Source organism: Sciurus vulgaris (genome assembly GCF_902686455.1).
Source record: "Sciurus vulgaris genome assembly, chromosome: 16".
Taxonomy (NCBI): Eukaryota; Metazoa; Chordata; class Mammalia; order Rodentia; family Sciuridae; genus Sciurus; species Sciurus vulgaris.
Window position 1 is genome coordinate 10,677,451 of NC_136477.1, and position 23,676 is coordinate 10,701,126.

The window sequence follows — 23,676 nt, forward strand, 5'->3', positions numbered from 1 at the left end:
TTCACTGAGCACTTCGGTGCTGCTAATGAAGAGACTGTGCCTGCTCCTCCCGAGTCTTCCAGGGCACAGGTGCACACTTTCTTGGGAGAGGCTGCACCTGCCTCCCTGTCAACGCCAGTCTTGTCCTCTGCTATCTTCACCTGAAATTGGGTATGGCTATGACAAAGGTTTAATCATGTGGTGCAAAAATGGGCATCAGTACAGTTAAGTGCCATTTGTGAACCTGATGCTGGCCTTAACATTTTTTTCTGTCTTCGAAAGCATTCGTGATTATTACCCAAAAATAAAAGTCACCATGGAAAAATAGAGAACTCAGAAAGTGACAGCTCCCCTCCCCCTGCAGAGATACGGCTGGCTACATTTGGTAAATATCTTTCCAGAGTCGTTTTTACCCATAAACGTGCGTTTTTAAAAGTGGGACTGTCGGCCAGTGCAGTGGTATGCGCCTGCAATCCCAGCCACTTGGGAGGCAGAGGCAGGAGGCTTGTGAATTTGAGGCCAGCCTGGGCAACAGAGTGAGAACTTGTTTTGAAAGGAAGGAAGGAAGGAAGGAAGGAAGGAAGGAAGGAAGGAAGGAAGGAACAAGGGGAAGAGGGAGGGAAGGAAACATGGCTTTCACCCCTTTCATGCCCAGTGATTCCCCTGGGCTTCTGTCTGTCTCCTGTGTGTCTTACACATGTGACACACGTTAGCATGCACACCCCAGCACACCCCAGCTAGCACAGAGCCCTGAACTCAGGCCCTGCAGGGGCATTTGATGTGCAGGTTTAATGCTATGCTATGAGGATTTCCTTGATTTTGGCTGAGTAGGGGAGAGGAGGAATTCAATGGGGTGGGCCCCAGAGTGGCACTTTGCCATTCAGGTGAGAGAAAACAGTGGAAACTGTTGCTGCAGGTACAAGTGTGGTGCTGGGACTTATATACAACTCTGAGCGCAGCATGGAAACCACATAGAAACTGACTGGGGATAACTTGAGTTTCCATGAGGTTCCACTGGGCCCTGAAGCAGCAGGTGCTGTTGCTAATACAAGTGATGAAAATGATGGTGGCCACTGTTTATTTATTGAGCATTTGAATGTGCCAGGCTTATCCTGTGGATTACCCTCTAAGATCCGAGCTTGTAACTGTCTTCATTTGATACTTGAGATACTGGGGTCCAGACAGTTAACATGTTTTGTCACCACATGACCTGACAGTGGCAGGGCGAATTGGACCTCATGTGGCCCGGGGCCACCTGCCTGTGTTCCTTCCTCGGTGCCCTCTGACATCTGGGCTTTTTCAGGCCTGCGGACTATTGGTGTTATCACTAAACTCGACCTGATGGACGAAGGCACAGATGCCAGGGATGTCCTGGAGAACAAGCTGCTGCCCCTGAGAAGAGGTGGGGTTGGGGACGGGCTGGGGACTTCAGGGTGGGGAGTATGGACTTGGGAAGTCATTGGGTGCTGGTGGGGTAGGGAGAATGGGCTGGGTCGGGTTTGTGTCTTTTTCTTCTGACTTTTATACTTTGACTTTTTCATTTACACAGTGAACACCTGCCCCTTTTTGGAACATTAGTAAACAAGTATACAGAAAGAGGAAACCAAACTCACCCACAGCCCTACTTCCCCCAGAGGGCCAGTAGTTAATACTTTGTGGCTAACCTTCCAAATTGTTCTCCAAAGTTTGAAACTTTTTTTTTGGTGCTAGCAGGCCAGGGCTGTGTGTATACTAAGCCCAAATTCTACTAGTGAGCTACGCTCCCAGCTCTTTGTACTGTTACCAATTTATTTTCCTTTATTTATGTGTTTGTTTGTTTATTCTTTTTTTTTTTTTTTTTTTTTTTTACCTTGCTGGGGATAGAAGCAGGACCCAGCATATGCTAGACAAGCATTCTACCACTGAGCTATATCCCCCTCTTTTATTAATTTTTAAAATTACTTTCTAATATAAACATTTCCAAATACCAGGAAGTAGGAAAGCTTGAACAGCCCCTGTGGGCCTGTTGCTCAGCTTCAGTGGGTATCACACACAGCTAATTTTGAATCTCCTGAATGTCCTTGTCAACTGTTGTTATTTTTTTCTTAGGGGATTTTTTAAGCAAATCCTAGGCACTATATCATTTTATACATAAATATGTACATTTCTTTTCCCTTTGCTTCTCATCCCTTTGCTTTTTCTCTACCATTTATTTGTGGAAAAAACTAGATCATATCCCACATTTGGAATTTGCCCAATTGTCATTCCCTGTCAACTGGTAATTAGATGCAGATGGAAGCCTGATTATCTTCAGGCTTCAAGTTCAGGGTCAGGTATTCTCATAGGAGTAGCCTCTCAGCATCTTCATATATTTTGTTTTTCAATTATTTTTATTTGGTGCTGAGAATGAAACCCAGTGCCTCACACATGCTAGGCAAGAGCTCTACCACTGAGCTACAATCCCAGCCCCAAGATTCCTTTTTCTCGTGAGGTGGGGACTTGCTGTGTGCCAGCCTTGAATTCCTGGACTCCAGGAATCCTCCTGCCTCAGCCTCCTAAGAAGTTGAGATTATAGGTGTGTACCACACCTAAGACTTTTTTTAAAGCAGCAGTATTAGATTCACAGCCAAGCTGAGAGGAAAGTACAGAGATTTTCCCATAGTTTCCATGTGCCCCACTATCAACATCCTGCCCCAGAGAGGTGCATTCAGTATAATTCATGAACTCCATTGACACATCTTCATCACCTCAAATCCATAGTTTACAGTAAGGTTCACTCTTGGTATTATAAATATTTTTGTTTTCAAAACATGAGAATAGCAAACATTTATTGAGTATCTGTATGTACCAGACACTATTCTAAGCTCAATGTGTAAGAACTCATTTAATCCTGATAGCAGTTCAACCAGGTGGTTCATTCTGTTCTCATCCGCATTTTATAAAAGAAAAATCTGAGGGACTAGATCCCTTTTCCCAGCTCTTAGAACTAGGGGGTAGCAAAACTAGTTTTTTGAGCCCTAGTCCTTTGGCATCATGCTACTTGTGACCCTCTTTTACATTTCAAACGTTTCACCATGACAGGTAAATAGTCTTCTTTAGTGTGACTTCAGGATGTCTCAGGGAATTCCTTACATGGGGCCCAGAGGCCATCATGTCATCCCCATTTGTTGGACACTGAGGTCACTTCCTGATTTTCACCATGGCACAATGTTGGCTAGCCATCTTGGCTGTTTGATTTTTAAGACCATCCTTCTTTCTAGGATGTGCTGTCAGCTGTGGGCATCGTCTGGTCTTCACCTGTGCTGGCATGATAGACCTTTTCTTTTGCTCTTGGAAGTTCCTGCCTTGATGACTAGGATGGATCTGGGAAAAACATTCAGGCTTTGGTTGTCACTTCAGTTGTCCCCCTGCACTGCTGAGACACTGAGTAATGAGGTGGTCCCAAATCAGAAGGGAGCATGGTCAGAGGCCAAACCTAAAAACCCACTTGGCTGTGAGGATCAAGGTCTGAGAAGGGAATCAACTGCCAGCCAGCGTTGAGGGAGGACGTGCTAGGGCTGAATAGGAAGCCACCCTCACGCCCTTCATCAGCCACTCTGCCCTGAGCTCCCTTGAATACTCTTGAACCTCCCACTTAGGCTCCCAGGGGGGGCTCAGCATCTCTGGGCACTAGCCGAGCAGAGTCCGATGACATGGACCTCATCTACCTCCTTCCTCACTGATACCCTCATCGCCCCTTCCTCTATTGTTTGTCAAGGAAGACAGCTGTTGTGGGCCTGCTCCCATGTTGTCTCCTGACATTAGGCTCTCTCTTTCTCAGTTTTCCTCTCTCTCCATGTGGCTTCAGAGCTCTTCGCACTGGGATCTGAGGGTGTTGCTCAGTGGTGTGCTTAGCATGCGGGAGACCCCTGGATTCCATCCTTAGTACCACAAAATAAACAAAAGAATCCTTCCAATTGGATCCTTAGTCCTGGCTTACAAGATGTTTAGAACTCTAGCACCTTTATAGGAACCCAAATCCAAGCCAGATGACCTCTGTCTGCCCCACACTATCTCCCCTCTGCACCCTGTTACATGTATATTAGTCAGTATAGCTTAACACAGTTCTAGTTTCCAGAGTTTGGTCCACCTACTATGACCTCATCTTGTCATGCCTCAGTTTCCCCATCTGTAAAATGGACACGACAGCTTATGAATGAGCCATCTTGTCTGCACAAGTCTTGGCAGTGTAAATGCCAGGCACTACTCCGCTCCCCAAGAGAGACTTGTGCAACCCCAACCACTGGTGTTCTTGTACACCACATGGAGTACGAGTACATACGTTTGTCACTTTAGACCTTTTGCCACTACCTTCCCAGTTTATGTTGATAGCAACAGCCATATCTCCATATCTGTTTATCAAGTACCTACCCTGTGTCTGCTACTAGGGTTTTTGTTTTGGTGATACTGAGAATTGAGCCCAGGGGTGCTCACTTCCATTGAACTATATCCCCAACCCTTTTTTTTTTTTTTTTTTTTTGCGGTGCTGGGGATTTAACCCAGGGCCTTGTGCTTGCAAGCCAAGCCCTCTACCAATTGAGCTATCTCCCCAGCCTCTTTTAGCTTGCTTGCTTGCTTATTTATTTATTTATTTATTTTTGCAGTACTGGGGATTGAACCTAGGGCCTCATGCTTGCGAGGCAAGCACTCTACCAACTGATCTATATCCCCAGCCTTAGTTTATTTTTGAGACAGGTCTTGCTAAGATGCTGAGGCTGCCTCAAACTTGTGATCTTCCTGCCTCAGCCTCCCGAGTAGCTAGGTAAAATTCTTTATTTTCCATGATTCTCATCTGTACACCCTTATTGCTGAGTGCCTCATGCCTATATTCCGGGGTCCTGGCTCTTTTGGCTTTTTTTTTCCTTCCCTCTTTCTCTCTCTCCCTCTCCGTCCCCCCCCCCCCGCCCCGTTTCTTTTTTTGTTGGGAGTGGAGGGTTATGCTGGGATTGAACCCAGGGCCTTCCGCATGCCAGACAAGTGCTCTACCACTGAGCTTTTCCCCCAGTCATTTTTTTGTTTTTTATATATTCCTTTTTGCTTTATTATTATTATTATTTTTATCAGTTTGTTCATTCTTTCATTTAAAAAGACAGGGTTCCCATACTAGACCCAATGTCCATACTGGGCTCAATCCATCCTCCCATATTCTAACTTTTTGTTTATTTGTTTGCAGTACTAGGGATTGAACCCAGGGCACTCTACCACTGAGCTACATCTCCGGCCCTTTTTATTTTTTATTTTGAAACAGGGTCTGGTTAAGTTGCCCAGGCTGGCCTTGAACTTGCCATCCTGCCTCAGGCTCCCGAGTCACTGGGATTACAGGTGTGTGCCCCTGCACCAGCCCATGTTCTTCCTTTTTGAATGCCATGCCTTGCCCTTCTTCTTTCTGGATTTTTTTATTTTCAAATACTGTACATCTTTTCTCCAAACTATCATTTTTATTCTAAGTGTTTTTTTCCCACTAGAAAAGTTAAAAAATGATACCGAAAGCATCAAATTGAGGAGGTTATCTCCTGATTCCCCTAAGTTACACTGAGCCACACCTCCAGCCTCTTCTTTGATTACTTTTAACTGTTTCTTGTTGAACTGTTTCTTGTGTTTCATTCCAGAAAATTTTACCACAAATGCATTCACTTAAAAAAAAATCATTCATATTTTCTGCAAGTTCTTTTCTAATTTTGTTTTCGGTATAGATCTGTGATCCCTTGATAATTCATTTTGGTAGGCACCCAATGTTGATTCTTTGCCAGCGGAACCCAGATTTTTTTCTTTACCAAATAACCCAGCGTTTATGCTGCCAATTTTGAAATCTCGACCTTCAGTTTCCACCTGCTTCTAGTGATGTTTTTGGACTTTTAATTTGGTGCCATTCAAATATCTGTGCTTAAGGTCCCCAGTATGCCAGCTATTGAAAATACAGTAGCTTTGTAGTGTTGTTATTGTTGCTTGTTTGTTTTTGTCTTTGTGTTTCTTTGCTTTGTTTTTCAGGGGGCCAGGGATGGAACCCAGGACTTTTTGCATGCAATAATGATCTACCCCTGTGCCATATTATCCCAGCCCTGTAGTGGCTTTTAATGTCTGGCAAGATTTAGCTGCCTTCTGATTCCCTCCTTTCAAATATGTATTTCTTTTTAGCTGTCTTGAAACTTTTTCTGGTGTCTGCCCCGCAGACTGGATATGAGTTATCTTTCCTCCAAACTTTTATGTTGCTTTTCCTAACTGCTTTCTGCTGTGTTTGCACACTCAGTTGTTTCTTAGTGTTGTTTGATGACCTGTATGTGCATATCTCCGCAGGTCCATCTCTACACCTAAACCTGGTTCTGCCCATTCCATGCCCATAGTAGATACCCAGGCATCTTAGTTCTCCTGACCAAGGTCTTATCCTTCCTCTGTCTTCCCACAGGCTACATCGGTGTGGTGAACCGCAGTCAAAAGGACATTGAGGGCAAAAAGGACATCCGTGCGGCACTGGCAGCAGAGAGGAAGTTTTTCCTCTCCCACCCGGCCTACCGGCACATGGCTGATCGCATGGGTACCCCACACCTGCAGAAGACCCTGAATCAGGTACAGTGGGGATTTGAGGTCTCTGTGTGTGGTGGGACAGGCTGTACACTGCACAACAGCTACTGTCCACACTTGCATCTTCTTCAATTTAAACCAGCACTTGTTTTAGTAAAATGGGTTTAACCCACATTTATTGCTTTTAATTTGGAACCTGATAAAGATTGGGTTGGTTCAATCAGTTGGTAATTTGACTTTTTAATATTGGTGTTATTTTTGTTCTTTTAATTACCATTGTAATTTAGTCAAAAGCTCAGCAGTTCACATATAGTTCTGGAGATGGTGACCTGGATTAAGGTTGCCTGGACTAAAGCAAGGCCAGGTGACCCTTAGCACCTGACTAGCTAAGTAGGAAGACTGTGCAGTCTGAGCCTCAACAGTCCAAAACCAGCCCAGTCTCAGAGCACGTGGTCCTGGCACACCTTTTCCAAGGTTCCCTCCTCTTAGGTCCACTGATACAAAATGACCACTGTCCCTGCTTCCTAGGGCTGCTGTCCAGAATCAGCAAGGCCATGTGTGTTCAGTGTACAGCACAGATACCATGTGGAACGTAATGATACCTGGTAGCAGCCACACTGGTGCTTGACTGTTTTCCTGTCCCACTTTTTTAGGTAGTGTATCCTTAGGGTTCATAAACAAACATAGTATTGAAAGGCATACAAGAAAGCTCTTCCTTCTATGGGCTCCACCATGGTTACTCTGTATGAATTTCTTTGTCCATAACAGCAGGAGAGCTTTGAAAAGTCCCCTTTCTCCCTTCCTTTCCTTGGATAATGATGTGCCAGGGGTCCCTGCTGCACTTGCTCTTTCTGCTACCCACTTATTGTGGGGAGCTCCATCCCTGTAGTTAGACCCTTCCTTACTCCCAGAAGCTGGGCCCTGGTCTGCTCAACAGGCTTTTCTTTTTTCTTTTCTTTTTTTCCTTTTTTTTTTTTTTTTTTTTTTTGCAAGCCTTTGGGATGGTTTCTAATCTTCCCAGTCAACGAACAGCTATAGTTTCTATCATTTTGTTTGCACATTTCCTGGTGGGTAGACGCCCTGCTGTGGAGTTGTGTAGAAACAGGTAATAGGTTGTGCCTGACCTGGCCTTTGCTGTTTTCCTGGTTTGCCCAGCCAGGGTTGCCCTCTCAGCTCTCCCTGTGGTTGAGCAGATCAGGGCCCAGCTATTGGGAACTAAGCAGCTACAGCAAAGAGTAAAGAAGAGCCCTTTACTATAGGGACGGAACTCCCCGAGACAGTATGGGGAAGAAGACAACAAGCAAGCAGGAATCCCTGACTACAGTCATTGTTTATAATAAGAAAGGGAGAATGGGAACTTCTCAAAGTGCTTCCTGCTTTCTGGCAACTTTCAGGATGGCAATCTGAAAGTCATACCCTCATGCACAAACTGGAGAGCCAGTGGCATTGTGAGAACAGGACACTGTCCATAGAGAGGGCTTTCTTGTTCCTTTTTTTTGTGTGCGTGTGTGGTACTGGGGCTAAAGGAAGGCTTATTTTCAGTGGTGGGCCAGGAAGCAAGCATTTACCACCAGGTAAATGCATTGTCAAGTGTTAACTTGGGCTGGGGTGGGGGGCCAGAGGTAACGGGAACAGGCAGCTCAGGGGAGGGAAGAGGGAAGTAAGTCTCCCTTGGGAGGGGCCCTCCAGCACCGGAAGCAGGCAGGCCTGGGCAGAAGGGAGGAGGCAGAAAAAAGGAAGGAAAACTCCACTGCAGGTGGCTGAGGCCTCCCAAGGGCCAATGAGTGAGTGGCCCAGAGGCCCCTTGGGAGTCAGGAAGGGCTTGGCCCCTTTCAAGTGGTTACCCCTACTCCTGTGTTTCCCCAAATACTAAGAGTAATATTACTAAGAGTACTAAGAGTAATATTAAATACTCTAAGGTGCTATCACAGACCAGAGCAAAAGTCTGCAGAGCCCCAAGCAATCACCCCCACCTTTTGAGACTCACAGCTCCCATAGGGAGGGACCTGTGAGCTGGGCCATGGGGGCAGGGACCCCCAGTTACAGATGGGGCCTGTCAGATCCACACCACAGATGAGAGACTCTTTTCTAGCTTGATGGATACTTAGTAAATTCTCCTCTATTAGAGGACAGATGACAGCAGAATTCTTCACTTTTTGGGTAGTAGCTAAGTTTATGGTTTTTGTTTTTTCATTCATGTTTTTCCTGTATTTTATATTAGTCAGGGGAAAAAAGTCATCTATCCCCAAACTAGTGACTTTGGCTTCTTCCTGTCCTCCAGTGGATGTTTGTGCCTTCTCCAGAGGTAGCCTTTGTCATCACTTCCTGTTTCCTTCTAGGGCCTGGAGAGAGGGACTTGTCTGTGTACTGCAGAGCCCTCCTTCCCCTCGCCATCTCCCCTTCTTCCTTTCCTTCTTCTCTTCCTCCCTTCCTTTTCTCTTTCTTCTTTTACTTTCTAGTTTTTTCTAGTTTTCTGCCTTTCTCCTTTCTCTCTCTTTTTTCGGGGAGGAGGGGTACTAGGGATTGAGTCCAGCTCCCACTGAGCTATATCCCCCATTGCGGCCCCCTTTTGTTTGAGCTAGGATTTTGCTTAACTGCCCAGGCTGGCCTGGGAACTTGTGATCCTCTGGTCTTAGCCCACTGAGTAGCAGGTGTGCCACTAGGAAGGTGCACCCTACCTTCCTTCTCTTCTTTTCCTTCCTTTCCTCTGTCCCTCTTTTCCTCCGTTCCTCCTCCTTTACCCCTCTCTTCCTTACTTTTTTCCCTGTAGGCAGGGAATGGAACCTAGGGCCTTGTGTGCTGGGCAAGCGCTCTGCAGCAGAGCTACATCGCTAGCCCTTCCACACCTCTTTCGCCCTCCCCTACACAGCAATAGCTTACACACATTCCATATCTCGTTTTCTGCCAAACAGCACATCTTGTGGGTCATTCCCTATCTTTTTTTCTGCAGTGAACCTCCCTTTAAGAGGAACAGATTCATACAGTCCAAAAGCAGAATAAAGGGGCTGGGGGTATAGTTCAGTGGTAGATTGCTGGCGTGTTGGAGGTCCTGGGCCCCATCCTAAGCACTGCAAAAAATAAATAAGTAGAACAAGAGAGCAAAAGGGAGCTCTGAGAAGGTTATCCTTCCAGCTGCCCTGTGTTCCATTCTACTTTCTTCCACAGTAGTTTCTTCAGAATCTCTCTTCTGTTGAGGCAAATGCAGGTGCTCTTTTCCACAGCAGGGAGATCGTCATATGTGCGTTCTGTGCTCACGGTGTCTTTTCCACCTAAGTTTGCAGGATCATCATTGTGCCTGCACTTTACCCAAGCATTGCATGGTCCACATGGCCCGCCACCCAGTTGTTGGTCCTCTAGTCAGTGGGCTCTGCAGGACTGCCTGAACTTCTCACCGAGCAGTATTGTGGCATTGTTCTGGGTCAGCAGGCCTCCCTACCTGATCCTTGCCAGCATCTGTGTATCCTTGGTGTAATCACCTCATTGATCATCCAGTGCCCTGGGGGAGGGGGTCTATTGGGCTCTCTGCTGTCTATTACTCCACTGTGGCCTCTCTTAGCCTGGTTGTGAGCATATACCCATTGCTGGATGTTTTTTCTATTACTTTTGCTTGAGGCTGTGGGGTGTGCTGGTCTTAGGTGGCATCAGCCCTCCATGGGGAGAACAGGGCCTCCACTCACCAGGTTGCCAGCCCACAATGACCTCTCTCATGTCTGACCTTTCTCTTGCAGCAACTGACCAACCATATCCGGGAGTCACTGCCAGCCCTGCGCAGTAAGCTGCAAAGCCAACTGCTGTCCCTAGAGAAGGAGGTAGAGGAGTACAAGAACTTCCGTCCTGATGACCCCACACGGAAAACCAAAGCCCTGCTACAGTATGTGCCTCTCCTTCCACTCCTACCTCCCCACAGCATCCCCATTCTGGGTGCCTATCAACCTTGTCTGTCTGTTTCTGTTTTTTGTTTGTTTTTTTTTTTTTTCACTGCTGGGGATTGAACCCAGGGCCTTGTGCTTGAGAGGCAGTCACTCTACCAACTGAGCCATATCCCCAGCCCCTCTGTCTGTTCTTTTAACAAGTATTTGTTGAGAACCACCTGTGTGCCAGGCCTTATCCTAAGCACTGTGGTGTGGGAGTGAACAGGGCAAATGCCCATCCCTCTCCCCAGGGTGTGCAGGAAGCAGGGATAAGGAAGGAAGGGAACAGAAAGTAAGTAAGAAAACATATGGTGGAAAATTGAGCATGGCAGTGCACACCTGTAATCCCAGCTACTCAAGAGGCTGAGGCAGGAGGGTGGACAGTTTGAGATCAGTCTGGGCTACTTAGTACAACCATCTCAAAATTTAAAAGAAAAAAAAAATCTGGCAATGGGAATTTGAGATGAAATGCTATTAGTTGGCAACATCTTTCTTTTTTGTGGGTGCACAGAATAACTATGTATTTTAGGGTCAGCGACTCCTTGAAGTTGATGAAATCTAAAAATGCCTTCAGTACTCAACAGTGACATTGTGAGATGGATATTGTTCCTATGAACCCACTGTGTACATGAAGAAAGTGAGGTGCAGAGGACAGTTTTACCTGTCCAAGGCCTAAAAGCCAGTCATTGTTACAGACCCCACCTGAACAGACTGGAAAGATGGTGCGAATCTATGCAGCCACCTGAGTTGTTGGAGGGGCTACCCTTTTACCCTACCATCTGCCAAATCAAGTTGAGCCTCCTGGCAGAGGTTGAGTAGCTATGACGTCAGATCTTCATCTACAAACTAAGAGTGATAATTGACCACCTAAAATTCAGTGAGTGGATAGTTGTAAGAGGCTTTGCACGTGTTTGCCATCAGCAACTCTTGCATTGTGTTTGTTTATTTGTTTTAACATAAGCATATATTTTGCTGCTAAAAATGACAAGTAAATACACCGTGGCTCCACTGGAAACATAATTCCTGAGCCATGCAGACACCTGTGCTTTGACATTTGTGGTTTTTTTTTCCTCATAGGATGGTCCAGCAATTTGGAGTGGACTTTGAGAAAAGAATCGAGGGCTCAGGAGACCAAGTGGACACGCTGGAGCTCTCAGGGGGCGCTCGAATCAATCGCATCTTCCATGAGCGCTTTCCCTTTGAGCTGGTGAAGGTAGCACTCCAGGGATGGGCCCCATCTCTAGCCAGGCACCCTCCCGCTTGGTCTTGACTCTGGCTTCCTTTCTGGCCACAATGTCTATGGGCAGAGCATGGCCTGGAAGAGGCATCCCCGTGGGCTTTCTTCCCACAATGGGCAGCTTAGGAGTTTGGGGCAAAACTATATTTAAGTTCCAGTTGTTTTCATTGAAAAAAATAATACATGTTCTTTGCATAATTCCATCAGCCCTCCAAGTTCACGTGTTTCTCATTAATTGCAGATCAAAAATACTAGAAAAGAAAAAATGTATCTGTACTAAACACTGCAGACTTTTTTCTTGTCATTATTCCCTTGCAATACAGTGTAGCTATAGCATTTATATTGCGTTAGGTATTATAAGTCATCTAGAAATGATTTAATGTCTATGGAAAGATGTGTGTAGGTTCTATGCAAATACTGCCCCATGGCATAGTATATATGAAGGACTTGAGCATCTCTAGATTTGGTCTACCGGGGGAGTATCCTAGAGCCATCCACTGTGAATACCAAGGGACAAGAGAAGACAGAGGTAAACCCACAAAGAAAAATGTCCCCAGCATGTCGTTAAAGGTAGAACCACTTATGGAGCCTGCAGGTACATTGTAGTGTTTAGATGACATAGTAACATCCTTCTGTATGAAATTGTGTACATATGTCTAGGAGTACGTCTGTGTGAACAGATCTGCCAGGATGTTCTTGAAAATGTCAACTCTGGGGCTTGGGATTTGGGACTCTCGCTTCCTCTCTCCTTCCCTTCCTTTTTTGCTGATTTGCTTGACATTTTACATTTTTTATAATGAGCATATAACATTGTTACAAAAAAACAGTAAAATGCTTTTCAATAAAAAGAGAGAAACACCCATAATCTTAATAGCCACAGACAAGGCCTATTAACATCTGGCTAGGCATTTTTTTCAGAATTATTTCTGTGCAGATGGGTAAGCCTGCCACAAACACAGCATGTCCTTATCCATAATTGTGTATACATATCTATTTTGTAATAAAAAAACAAATTATGTCTCTTGGTGGGAGGGGTGGGGGGAAGGGAAAAAAATAACAGAATGAATCAAACAACATTACCCTATGTAAATTTAAGATTACACAAATGGAAAAAAAAAAAAAAAGATTACACAAATGGTATGCCTTTACTCCATGTACAAACAGAGAAACAACATGTATTACAACATGTATCCCATTTGTTTACAATAAAAAAAAAAAAAAGAACAGCTTACAGCTGGGGGGAAAAAAAATTATGTCTCTGTGACTTGCATTTTTCATGCAGTAAGCATCTTCCCAAACTAGTTATCAACATATAGCAAATTGTTAGTGGCAAAATAGTATGCTGTTTTATGGCCATACAATCCTGCGCTTAATCTGTCTCCCATTTTTGGATATTTAGGTCGTATTTACATTTTTGGCAGTTACAAATAGTTCTGTGCATGATGCTAAGTCTTTATTAATTCCTTAATATAATTCCTAGAGTATTGGAACTAGCGAGTGACAGTAGGCATGTTTGGGGGAATTATTGCTTTATACAGACCATGTGAGAGTTAGTTTTAGAGCATCTTTACTGAAACTGGGTTATAATTTTTTTCTTTTTATTCTTGAATTAAATATTCTGCCCTGTGAATACAACTGCACTTGGAGATCACCTTCCCCAAATACACACCTCTCATGGGGTGTCCCAGGAACCTCCCTGCATGTATTCGGCTTATCTCTTCACAGATGGAGTTTGATGAGAAAGACTTAAGACGAGAGATCAGCTACGCCATTAAGAATATTCACGGAGTCAGGCAAGTTCCCTTCCCCTTCATAGTGACACCTCCAGCCATTTGGGCTCCCTAAACCTCTGGGCACCCCAATTGTGAGGCTCGTGGGTGATTTGCAGGAGCTTTATGCCTGTCCTTGTGGGTCTCCAAAGGCGTTGAGGGTGGGCATGTTTCATTCCTTCCTGAATCTGTTGCAGGCCACCAGGCTGTCCATGGGTTAGACACAGCTGGTTGCATTGGCATAAGCTTTAGTCACTGGTAAACTAAGAAAGCTTACCACAGATTTGCCTGGGGCAGGGTAGGCAGAGCTGATTCAGGTTCATAGAAATCTAGCAATCCTTATCATAGGTCCCTCGTGAGCCTCTTGGGTCCCCTTCTTATTCCATCAAAGGTCTTTCCAATTGTCCAGCTTTTATTGCCATGGGGTCCTCAGGTCACCCTGGTTTTTCCCGCTGTGGACTCAGGCATCAGATCCCCAGATTTGATTACCCTTCTTCCTTCTCGGGGACCTGGCCAGTACTTAGGAAATTGCTGATCATGCTTTGTTTCTTTCTGACTTATCTCCCCTGCCCCCGGGTACGGATGGTTTTAGGACTGGGCTCTTCACCCCGGACTTGGCATTCGAGGCCATTGTGAAAAAGCAGGTCGTCAAGCTGAAAGAGCCCTGTCTGAAATGTGTCGACCTGGTTATCCAGGAGCTAATCAATACAGTTAGGCAGTGTACCAGTAAGGTATTGGATTCTTGGCAGGGTGACTCCTGGCCTTGTGGAAACCGGGATATGGGAGTTTGGTATCAGGCCCCCAGTGCTGGTCATCCCCCAAGTTACCTAAATTTCAAAGAACTTGACCTCTGTCCGGAGGAAGGGATGGGACCATGTCAGCCGGGGCCCAATGGGGGGTGTCAGGCCTCCAGACTGGCCAGACATGTGAACAGGCCTCCCTGGGACCCTGATACCAAGCCTAGCATGTGGCTGGTGGCATTGGGGCTTCACTGGGCTGTTGCTTTGCTGCCTTCTGGGAAGCAGAGAGAGGGACCCCACGTCAGCTGCTGGAGGCCAAGCCCCTGAAATCTCCCTGACTGTCACCCCTTCTTGACAAGTGTCCAGTGTCCTCTGGCTTTTCTGAAGCCAACCCCTTCTGTGTCCCCGTGGTGCTGGGAAAGACCCAAATGCCAACCACATAACAAGTGTTTAGTGCCCAGGTGGACAAAGCCACCTGATCTCCCAAGTGCCCCATGCCAACTCCCCTGTACCCCATGTCATGCACCCCTGCCCCCGACCCAGCCTGTCCTCAGTCCACCTGATCATAAGTGCTTGTGTGCCACTTTTCACAGGCGGCTGCCTCCACTCAGCAGGATGTGCTGGGCTCCCCAGAAGGGCCTGTTTCCCAGGGCAGCACGCTTTGGCCAAGCCACTCAAGTGCTTCCCAGCGGGCAGTCTGCTTGTGCGACCATGATGTCCTCAGCGCTCTGGGTTGGCAGGGAATTTCTGCTTGAGCCCTTTGTTCTTAGTCTGGATAAGTCCCCATTTGCTTCTTAAGCTCCTTCAACTGGTAGAGGGGGAAACAAACCTGCTTGGGTTGCGGATTGTCATCCTAGAACCCTTTGTCATGAATGTGACCATTCAAGGCCTCCATACATCATAGCTGTACATAGATTGTGGTGACCCATAGCACTTCCATAATTAATGCTAGACCAGCCCTCCCCTCCCCCTAGGCCTCTGTGATATGAAGCAGCTTCCGGGGCAAATGTGGGCACAGGCCCTCCATGCACGTACTAACCAGCTGATTCTCGTTTCTTCTCTCTCTCTGTCTCCTGTCTTGTTTGTGGCCTGCACTATCCCTGGGTGTCTTTCTACTTCGTCCCACCCTCCGCATGACCCAGGACGGGGCTCTTCACCCCCGACATGGCCTTTGAAGCCATTGTGAAAAAACAGATTGTAAAACTCAAAGAGCCAAGTTTGAAGTGTGTTGATCTCGTGGTCTCAGAACTGGCCACAGTCATTAAAAAGTGTGCTGAGAAGGTAACAGGTTTTGTTCTTATCATCTCTGCATTTGTCCCCCATCTTATCCCTTACATTTGTTTGTCTCAACCCAAGCATCTGGAAAATTCTTCCTTGGAGGAATCCCCTTCTGTGGACCAGTTGTCACCTATTGATATCTCACCTTTGCATGGGCAGTGGTGGTAGCTGGGTCACACACATACATCCCACCTTTGCAGATTCGGGTACAGTGGCGACTGGAGGAGGCCTTTGACATCGTCAGATGCATTGTTTCTACAATGCCTATCCCTGCGACCCCTGGAAAAGGGTAGTTTCCCAGCTGTCACCAGAGCACTGAAATACATTTGTCAACTTGTTAGGCCCATAGGTTCTTAGGTTGCAGGGCATTTGAGAAGTTTTCAGGAGTAATTTGACCACTCACTCTGTTTTCCCCAACTTGTGAATTTAGCCCAAACCATGAAAGATTTAACCCCCACACGATTGTGGTTTGGTTCGGTCACTGCTACAGACAAAGGTGAGGGGCACCGGGGTGTTCACCCAGTAGGTGCCAAAAAGTGCAATAATCAGGAGTGGTTTCTGGCAAGGGGGTCCCTCCGAAGTGGATGGCCCAGATGCTGCACACATCATCCTAGAGGAAGTGCTATATACTCGCAAACTTGGAAAGCGCCCTCCACGGTCTCTGTCACCTAGCACTGAGCGGGAGGGGCCTGCTGGAACCTTGGGTGGCAAACACAGGCCATTTGCTTTCTCTGCCACCTTTCACCTACCAATCTCTGGCTCGCAAAGCAGCTCCTGGTGCATGCATGGGCACCCTCTCTCTTTCCACTCTGCCCCCTACCCACCATCCTGTTCTTGTCTCCCAGCTGGAGCTGCTGTGAGATGGGAGCAGGGTGGGGACTTGGCCCCTCCATGTCACTCCCCTTGCATTTTCCACTTGTGTGGTTCGTGCTTCTCCCTGGACAGGCCACTATGACCCCACCAACTCGAGCCCTATGCTTGTTCCCCAGCTCAGCTCTTACCCACGATTGCGAGAGGAGACAGAACGAATTGTCACCACTTACATCCGGGAACGAGAGGGGAGAACCAAGGACCAGGTATTGGCAGTTTGTCTTATTTTTCAGGTATAATTTTTATGCCATCAAGTTTGAGTGTAGGTTCTATAAGTTTTGAAAAATGCATAGAGCACTAATCAAGATTTAGTGTGGTGGGCTAAGGATGTGGCTCACTGGTAGAATGCTTGTCTAGTGTACGTTTGATTCCCAGCAACATTAAAAAAAAAAAATCCCCCAAATATATCTTATGGTTCTGTCACCTCCCCCCACATTCCCAGCCTTGTGCCCCTCTGTGGGAGACTCTTCCACCCCTAGGCCCCAGCTCCTGCCAGTTCCTCCCTGTTCCTGCAGGGTTTTATATGAGCTCCTTTGGTAGCTGTCCTGGTGATTGGGCTTCCCTGGCCCAGCACCATGCACGTGGGGTTCATGGTGGTGCTTGCTGCACGTTGGGAGCTCGTGGCTGTTGATGCTGAGTGGCAGTCCCTGTGGATAGAGCACAGCACCTGTCATTCACGTGCCCCTCAGAGGGTGGCTGGGGTGCCATGGGGCAAAGTGGAGTATACCCCCATTAGCCACCATCCTCTGTAGCAGTCTCATCTGTCACCTGCTGAGCCCTGGGATGTCATTAGAACTTCAGATGGCTCCACATGTGGGTTGTGTCACTTTTCTGTCGTTGTCCTTGGTGGTCTTGTAGCAGCTGTTCAGTCCAGAACCAAATGAGCATATGTGTTGTATTTGCTTGTATCTTGCTTTGTTTAGATCAGTCCCCCTGTTCTTGTCATCATTGGGGAAGAAACTGGCTCATTTGTCCTGCAGGGCCTCCCCTAGTTTCTATTGGACTACTTGTTTCCTCTGTGAGCCAGTCCACTGTCACCTCATTGCCTCGTAGCTTCTGGAGCCTGGAAATTTTATCAGAAGTCTGGAAGATTCCAATTCATTTTGTCATTGTTGGCAGAAATGCTGCTGTCCCTTGCAAATGTACACAGCCCCTGGTGCCCCACAGTTGACAATGCCAGGCTTGGACCAAGGGCTCTGGGATGATAATTCAGGCTTTACAAAACCAGCCCACAGGAGTTCCCTTGGACAGAGCACCTCTTGGCAGTATCCAACAACCCCAAAGTCCCATTTATCCTTGAGGACTGTGAGGCACAGTGAGGGAAAGTGACTGGCCAGGGATCAGTGGGAGCCTGGTTGGGGGCACCAGAGCTCCTCCTCCCCAGCAGTCTGGCCTGGTCTTAATGGGAATTGGGTCAAAGAACTGCCTGAGCCTGTGCTTCCCATCAAGCACCTTCATGCTGGGCACAATCGGATAAGAAGCATGTGGGGGAATTTTCACAGCATGGTGTGTTTGCAGGTACCTCTTCTGTGTCTGAGTCTGCATCCTTCCTGATGTACACATCAGGATGTGTATACATGTGCACATATGTGTGGGGTGCCTGTGTTGTGTGTCTCATTTTAATGTTCTCACTTGGCCAGGTTATCTTTGCAGTTTTTGTTGTCGTTCTTTTTGGTTTTAACATTTTATTTGGAATTAATTTCGTTAGGGGAAAATTTCAAAAAATAGAACAAGAGCCTGTATACTATTTACTTAGAATTAGCTACTGTTACCTTTTTACCCATCTGCTTTTTCATTCATTTGGTGTTTTAGAATATATGCACACTTGCACATACCACACACGTGTGTGTGCGTGTGTGTGTGTGTGTGTGTGTAAGCTCTTCAATTTGAAAGTAGCGTTTATAATGTGTCAGTTGCTAAAGATTTGATGCACTGTAAACATGGCTGAGGCAAAGCTGAGTGGTCGAGCGCATGCTGAGCATGTGCAGGGCCAAGGGTTCTGTCACTAGCACTGCAAAGGAAAAAGAAGATTGAACCCTGTGCAGTAGAGCCTCCTGTTAATCACATTCCACAGCTTAGTAATAAAAGATGCGGGGTCACGAGGCTACTTAGAGTTGGAACTGAACCTCTAGCTCTTGTGGTCTACCTGGGCTGCCTGGCACTGTGCTCTTTTAGCTCAGTCTTTTTTTTTTTTCCCCCCAGTACTATGGTTAGAACCCTGAGGACTTTACCACCGAGCTACAACCCCAGTTCTTTTTTTTTTCCTTTGAGGCAGGTTCTCACTAAATTGCTGAGGCTGACTTTGAGCTTGCAATCCTCCTGTCTCAGCCTCCCAAGTTGCTGGGATTATAGGCATGTCCTACTTGCCCAGTTTAGCCCAGTCTTGCTTACTGGTGAGGTCCCTACTGTGGAATTACCCTGTCCCCTCTGAGTGCTTGTGAGCCCCCAACCCCACTCCTCCTGGCTCTTGCCTGGGAGGCTAAGTGGTTCTGGGCCCACTGCTGACAGGGTGCATAAAGTGCTCTGGCTGCTGCCCCTCCTGTCCTGGCCAGGCTTTATACCCACAGCAACCCCACTTTCCCCCAGATTCTTCTTCTGATAGACATCGAGCAGTCCTACATCAACACGAACCATGAAGACTTCATTGGATTTGCCAAGTATGTACTTTTGGGGACAGTATCTGGTGGGGTGGCCCCAGTTCCTACCCCCAGTGTCTAAGGGAGGAGTTCCCTCAGAGGGCAGGCGCCAGAGGGTCTCTGTCAGGGGTCCTTGATTGAGGCACAGAGCCATTAGAGAGTTTGTGGCCCCTATCCCAGTGTCCCCACCCAACATGCTTTCTGTGGGCATCCCAGTAGTTAGTTTATAAAATAAAAAGACAGTCCTTGGTCAGACTCAGTTAGGGGTGGGGCTGGCCAACTGCAGTGTTCCTCTCCTCTGGGACCTTTCAGTGTCTCTCATGAACCAGTGTGTAGCTTTTTCTAAACTTGGCCCTTTCGTAACCAGGTCCTCCTACAGGCTCTGAGTTACAGAGGGTCTCTGAGATGTGCTGTTTGGGGTGTGTCTGACTTCTGGGCATATGTTGGAGGTTTAAAACCAGAACCTCATGGCACCCAGATGTGGGATGGGCTCTGTTTTAGGAAAGTTGTAGACAGAAATGGTAATGGTCTTGGGATGTTCAGGATGCATACAGGATGTTCGGGGCCAGGAGGGGGCTGTGAGGATCCTGGGAGTCCCAAGGGTGTCCTTGGGGACTGGTCTTGGAAGTCCTAGAGCTTCCTTAAAGAGGGCCTGCTGGTGCTAAGACTTGAGCAGCGTAGGTCTTTGGGTAGAAACTGTACCAATACACTGGACAGTTGATGCAGGGTCTGTTCTATGCTGTGCAGGTGGTAGATGAGTGGAATAAATGAATGAATGAGAGCATGATCAGGGCTCCTCCCCAAGCTGAGGGGGGTGGGCTGGGGAGCCCTGTGGGCTATAGTCAGGTGCAGTTCTTAGAGCCTGAGACAGACAGCTATTCAGCCCTGAGACAGCCTCTCCCACCCCTGTTCTCCCTGCCACCAGGTGTGCATGGGTGGAAAACGCTGGTCCCCCTCTTTGGTTTGCTGCTGTTTTCCTCACTTTGATGTCTCTGCTTCTCACACTTCATCCACAGTTCCTTCTCACAATCTCTCCTGTTTTTCCTTTGACCACTCCACTCTTTCCTCTGGATTCCGGGGCCTTCCCACTTACCCCAGCTGTTACTATACTGAGCAGCTGGTCACCGGGTGGGTATTGCCTGCTGTGTGCCTTTTCCCTGGTGTGTGAATGGGGACACCTTGGCTGGGTGGCCCTAAGGCCTGGGGGGACATCCCAGAGGTCCACTGAATAGCAATGGAGCACTGTCTCAGAGATGGAGCCAGTGCAGAGCCTTTGGATAAGGTCAGTGAATGAGGCAATTATAACCCCTGCCCTTTTGGAACTCACAGGCTAGGGAGATGGAGTTATTGATCAAGTCATCACAGAAAGAATAGGCTAGAAATGGAGAATAGGCAAGGGGCTGCAGGAAAGGAGAGTAAGGCGTGAGGACTGGAGAGATGTTCCTGAGGGAGTCATGACAGCAGGTGAGATGCAGGGAACTCCAGGGAATCGAGACAGAGAAGGAAGTCCAAGAAACAGGAGCAACCAAGGCAAGGTGGAGATGAAAAGAGGTGGTGGCCACACCCCTCACCAGGAGGACCCAGTAGGCTGCAGGGAAGAATTTGGAATTTGGATGCCCTCCCAGGTACCTATAAATCTCTGATTGAGTCCAGCAAGGGTGAGGGCCCACCACATGGGCTGCTGTTTGAGGGAGGTTGGAAGCCTTTAGGCAGTGGGACCTCCCTGTCACCCAACCCTGCTGTGAGTGTGGCTGTGCTTGTTCTCACCTCCTTCAGATGCTGTTGATGCCACACTTCTTCCTGTGCTTAGATGTCCTGCAAATGTTACAAACAACTCAGAGTAAATGGCCATGGTAATCTCATTGAATATTAGGAAATTGTTCAATGACATTCTGTCTTCATTCTTAATATTCCAACCTTTACTGATTGAGAACTAGAAGCTTTCTATACACACACACTCATTCTGCCCTATCCATCGACCAACTGAAGCTGTAAGACAAAACCCCAGAGGCAGTCAGAAGGAATGAAACTAAGCTGGTTTGCTTTTTGATATTATTTGAAAAGTTCCAGCTGAAGCAATGAGATAAGAAAATGTGATGAAGATGTAAGCTGTTTGAAGGTGGTGGTATGATTATTTCAATAGCAAATATATTAGAACTAGTAAGGGGGTTGAGTAGGTACACACATAAAACACAGTGGTCTTCATTTGTACCTACACGAAGTAGCTAGGAAATAAGATGAACAGAGAAGAAAAGAAGCCAAGCATGGTGGCACACACCTATAACCCCAGCTGCTTCGGAGGCTGGGGCAAGAGGATCGCAAGTGGGAGGCCAGCCTGGGTTATTTAGGGAGACTGCCTCAAAAAAATAGGGATTGGGAGTGTGGCCCAGTGGTAGAGTCTGGGTTCAGTCCCTAGTACCATTAAAAAGAAGGAGTGTAGGAGGGAACAGGAGAGGGAGGAAAAAAGAAAGGAGATCAGAGACTGTAGACAGATTAGGAACCTTGTAAATGGTTCCCTGTTGAACTTAAATGCCCTCTGACTTGGGTCAGGAGCCATGGCAGACTAGTGCCATTTTCATAGACAGCAGCTATCCCACAGTCTGACCTGCAGGGCTGGATTTCCTCGTGGTTAGAGCTTATAATCTGGTTGGTGTCAGGGATGGGAAGAGAAAGAACAGGAAGAAGCCTCAGGTGTCTGACCCCCAACCATCCTGGTGCTGTGGTACTCCTGGAGTCACCTCCTGCCTACCTCCCAGCTACCTGGCACTCCAGCTTCTCCTATCCCCTCTTTGAAGCTCCAAAATCTTGTGAAAATAACATTTTTGGGGTGTCTGAGATTAGGGTCTGGAAGCCTTAGTTCAACCACATATGCTTTCTTGTTCAGTGGGCCCAAGCTGTTTTTCTTTGGCAGCTCTCTGCATGCAGAGAGCATCTCTCTTCCTCTGTCCATAGCTGGTCAATTGGCCCCCCGGGAAATAACCCCCACCTGGGCCACCGGGGCCTCTTGCTACTTATTCCTCCTGGCATCTCATCCACATATGCCTTCTCTGTACTTTGATTTCAGCGCCCAGCAGAGGAGCACACAGCTGAACAAGAAGAGAGCCATCCCCAACCAGGTAGCTTCACCAGGCTGCAGCCACCACTCCACCTGTGGGCGTGGGGGAGGGCGCAAGGGATGACCGAGACTCAGCAGTGGCACTTGGTACATGAACTGCCCTGCCAGGACCCCACCCCTAAACACCAGACTATCCACTCTGTTAGCCTCTGAAGTCTAACTTAGATATCAGTGTTTCCAGAAACAGTCTTGAGTGCTGATGCTTGGTAGGTCCACAGAGGCAAATTTCACACTAGAAGGTCCTGTTCTGTTTGACATCTAAGCCAAGATGGGGTGACACAACCATCACATCAAGGTGTCTGTAAGCAAATTGAATTTCCCATCTCCTGCTACAAGTATTGGGGACCTGTAAGTGAGACCCATGGAGACTATATTGTCACTGGCAGCTCAGGGAAGTCTGGGGTCGTTTGAATCCCACACCTGGACAGATCCTGAGCCTTAATAACTTGTTCCAGCTAGAGGCCTTGCAAAATATGGCTTATAAATGCCAATATTAGGTATGTCTTTTTTTTTTTAAGAAAACAGTGTCTTTCTGAAGTTTCTGCCATTTGTCCCTGCCTTTCCACATCAGGCTGGGGAGGGGGTGGGGGTGGGGACTCTGCTGTTTATCTTGCACGATTATAGTTCGGATGAAAAAAAGAATGTAACCTCTGCATGATTATTATTATTATTTTTTTTTTTTTTTTGCTGCTTGCCATAGGTAATATGTACATTGTTGCTTTTTCATTTTGAGAAATGATAATGAATTAAATATTAACACCATGAATATAATTAATAGCATGTAATTTTTTTCTTTTGCTGTTTTTTCCCTGCTCCCTCTCTTCTCCCCATTATTGTGCTTTTCCTGCTTTTTCCTCCGTTCCCCATGTCCCCTTTCGTCTCTTTCCTCTGCCTGCTCTTCCTTGATTTACCCTAACTTTGCATTCTCAAAGGGGGAGATCTTGGTAAGTACCTTCTTAGTGTGGTAGCAAACATAGAGAATCTAGTATGGGTGGAGACCCTGCCCAACCCATAACTTCCCTTCCCCAAAAATAACCAAAAAAAAAAAAAAAACAAAAACAAACTAAAAATAGAGCTAACCTGGAAACCCCGCATCAAGTTGTTATTGGACTGGGTGTCAGTTGCCCTCACACAAACACTAACCTGACCACCCCCTTTGTCAGAAGCCTGTCCCTCCAGCTGATGCCTGGCAGGTTCACCTGGTGTCTGGCAGTTTCACCTGGTGTCCTATAGGTCAGGGATGGCAAATATTCAGCTTCTATATTGCCCCTGCCTCTGTCCCACTTCCCTGGCTATGGAAGATTCTCCTCAAGTCCTGCTGAAATTTGTTCTTGCTGCTGCCACTCCTCTTACTTACTGCCTTCAGTGAAGACATACTCACTGACTAGAGCATGTTTTTCCATATGTAGAAATTTCCCCTCCTGTACCCATGGCAGGCATGGCTAATCAATCCAGCTCTTCCCCTTGTGCCTTTCCTTCATCATGTACTCAGGTGGCAGACATTGCTCATCATCCTGACATTCTCTTCTAACACATATGCCACCACTCCCCATTCTATGACTGATATGACTAACTGATCAGGGTTTTTAAATTTCTTCATGTGA

At 47.0% G+C, this 23,676-nt stretch overlaps 1 protein-coding gene across 1 annotated transcript in view; it reads left to right on the plus strand.

Moving 5' to 3' along the window:
- DNM2 (dynamin 2) overlaps nt 1–23,676 on the plus strand; it is an 84,489-nt gene that overhangs the window by 43,810 nt on the left and 17,003 nt on the right. Inside the window, 10 exon segments of the mRNA XM_079114686.1 lie at nt 1,283–1,381; nt 6,401–6,561; nt 10,245–10,387; nt 11,505–11,640; nt 13,390–13,457; nt 14,026–14,164; nt 16,441–16,527; nt 18,908–18,978; nt 22,022–22,073; nt 23,005–23,016. Coding sequence (XP_078970812.1) covers nt 1,283–1,381; nt 6,401–6,561; nt 10,245–10,387; nt 11,505–11,640; nt 13,390–13,457; nt 14,026–14,164; nt 16,441–16,527; nt 18,908–18,978; nt 22,022–22,073; nt 23,005–23,016 — 968 coding nt within the window.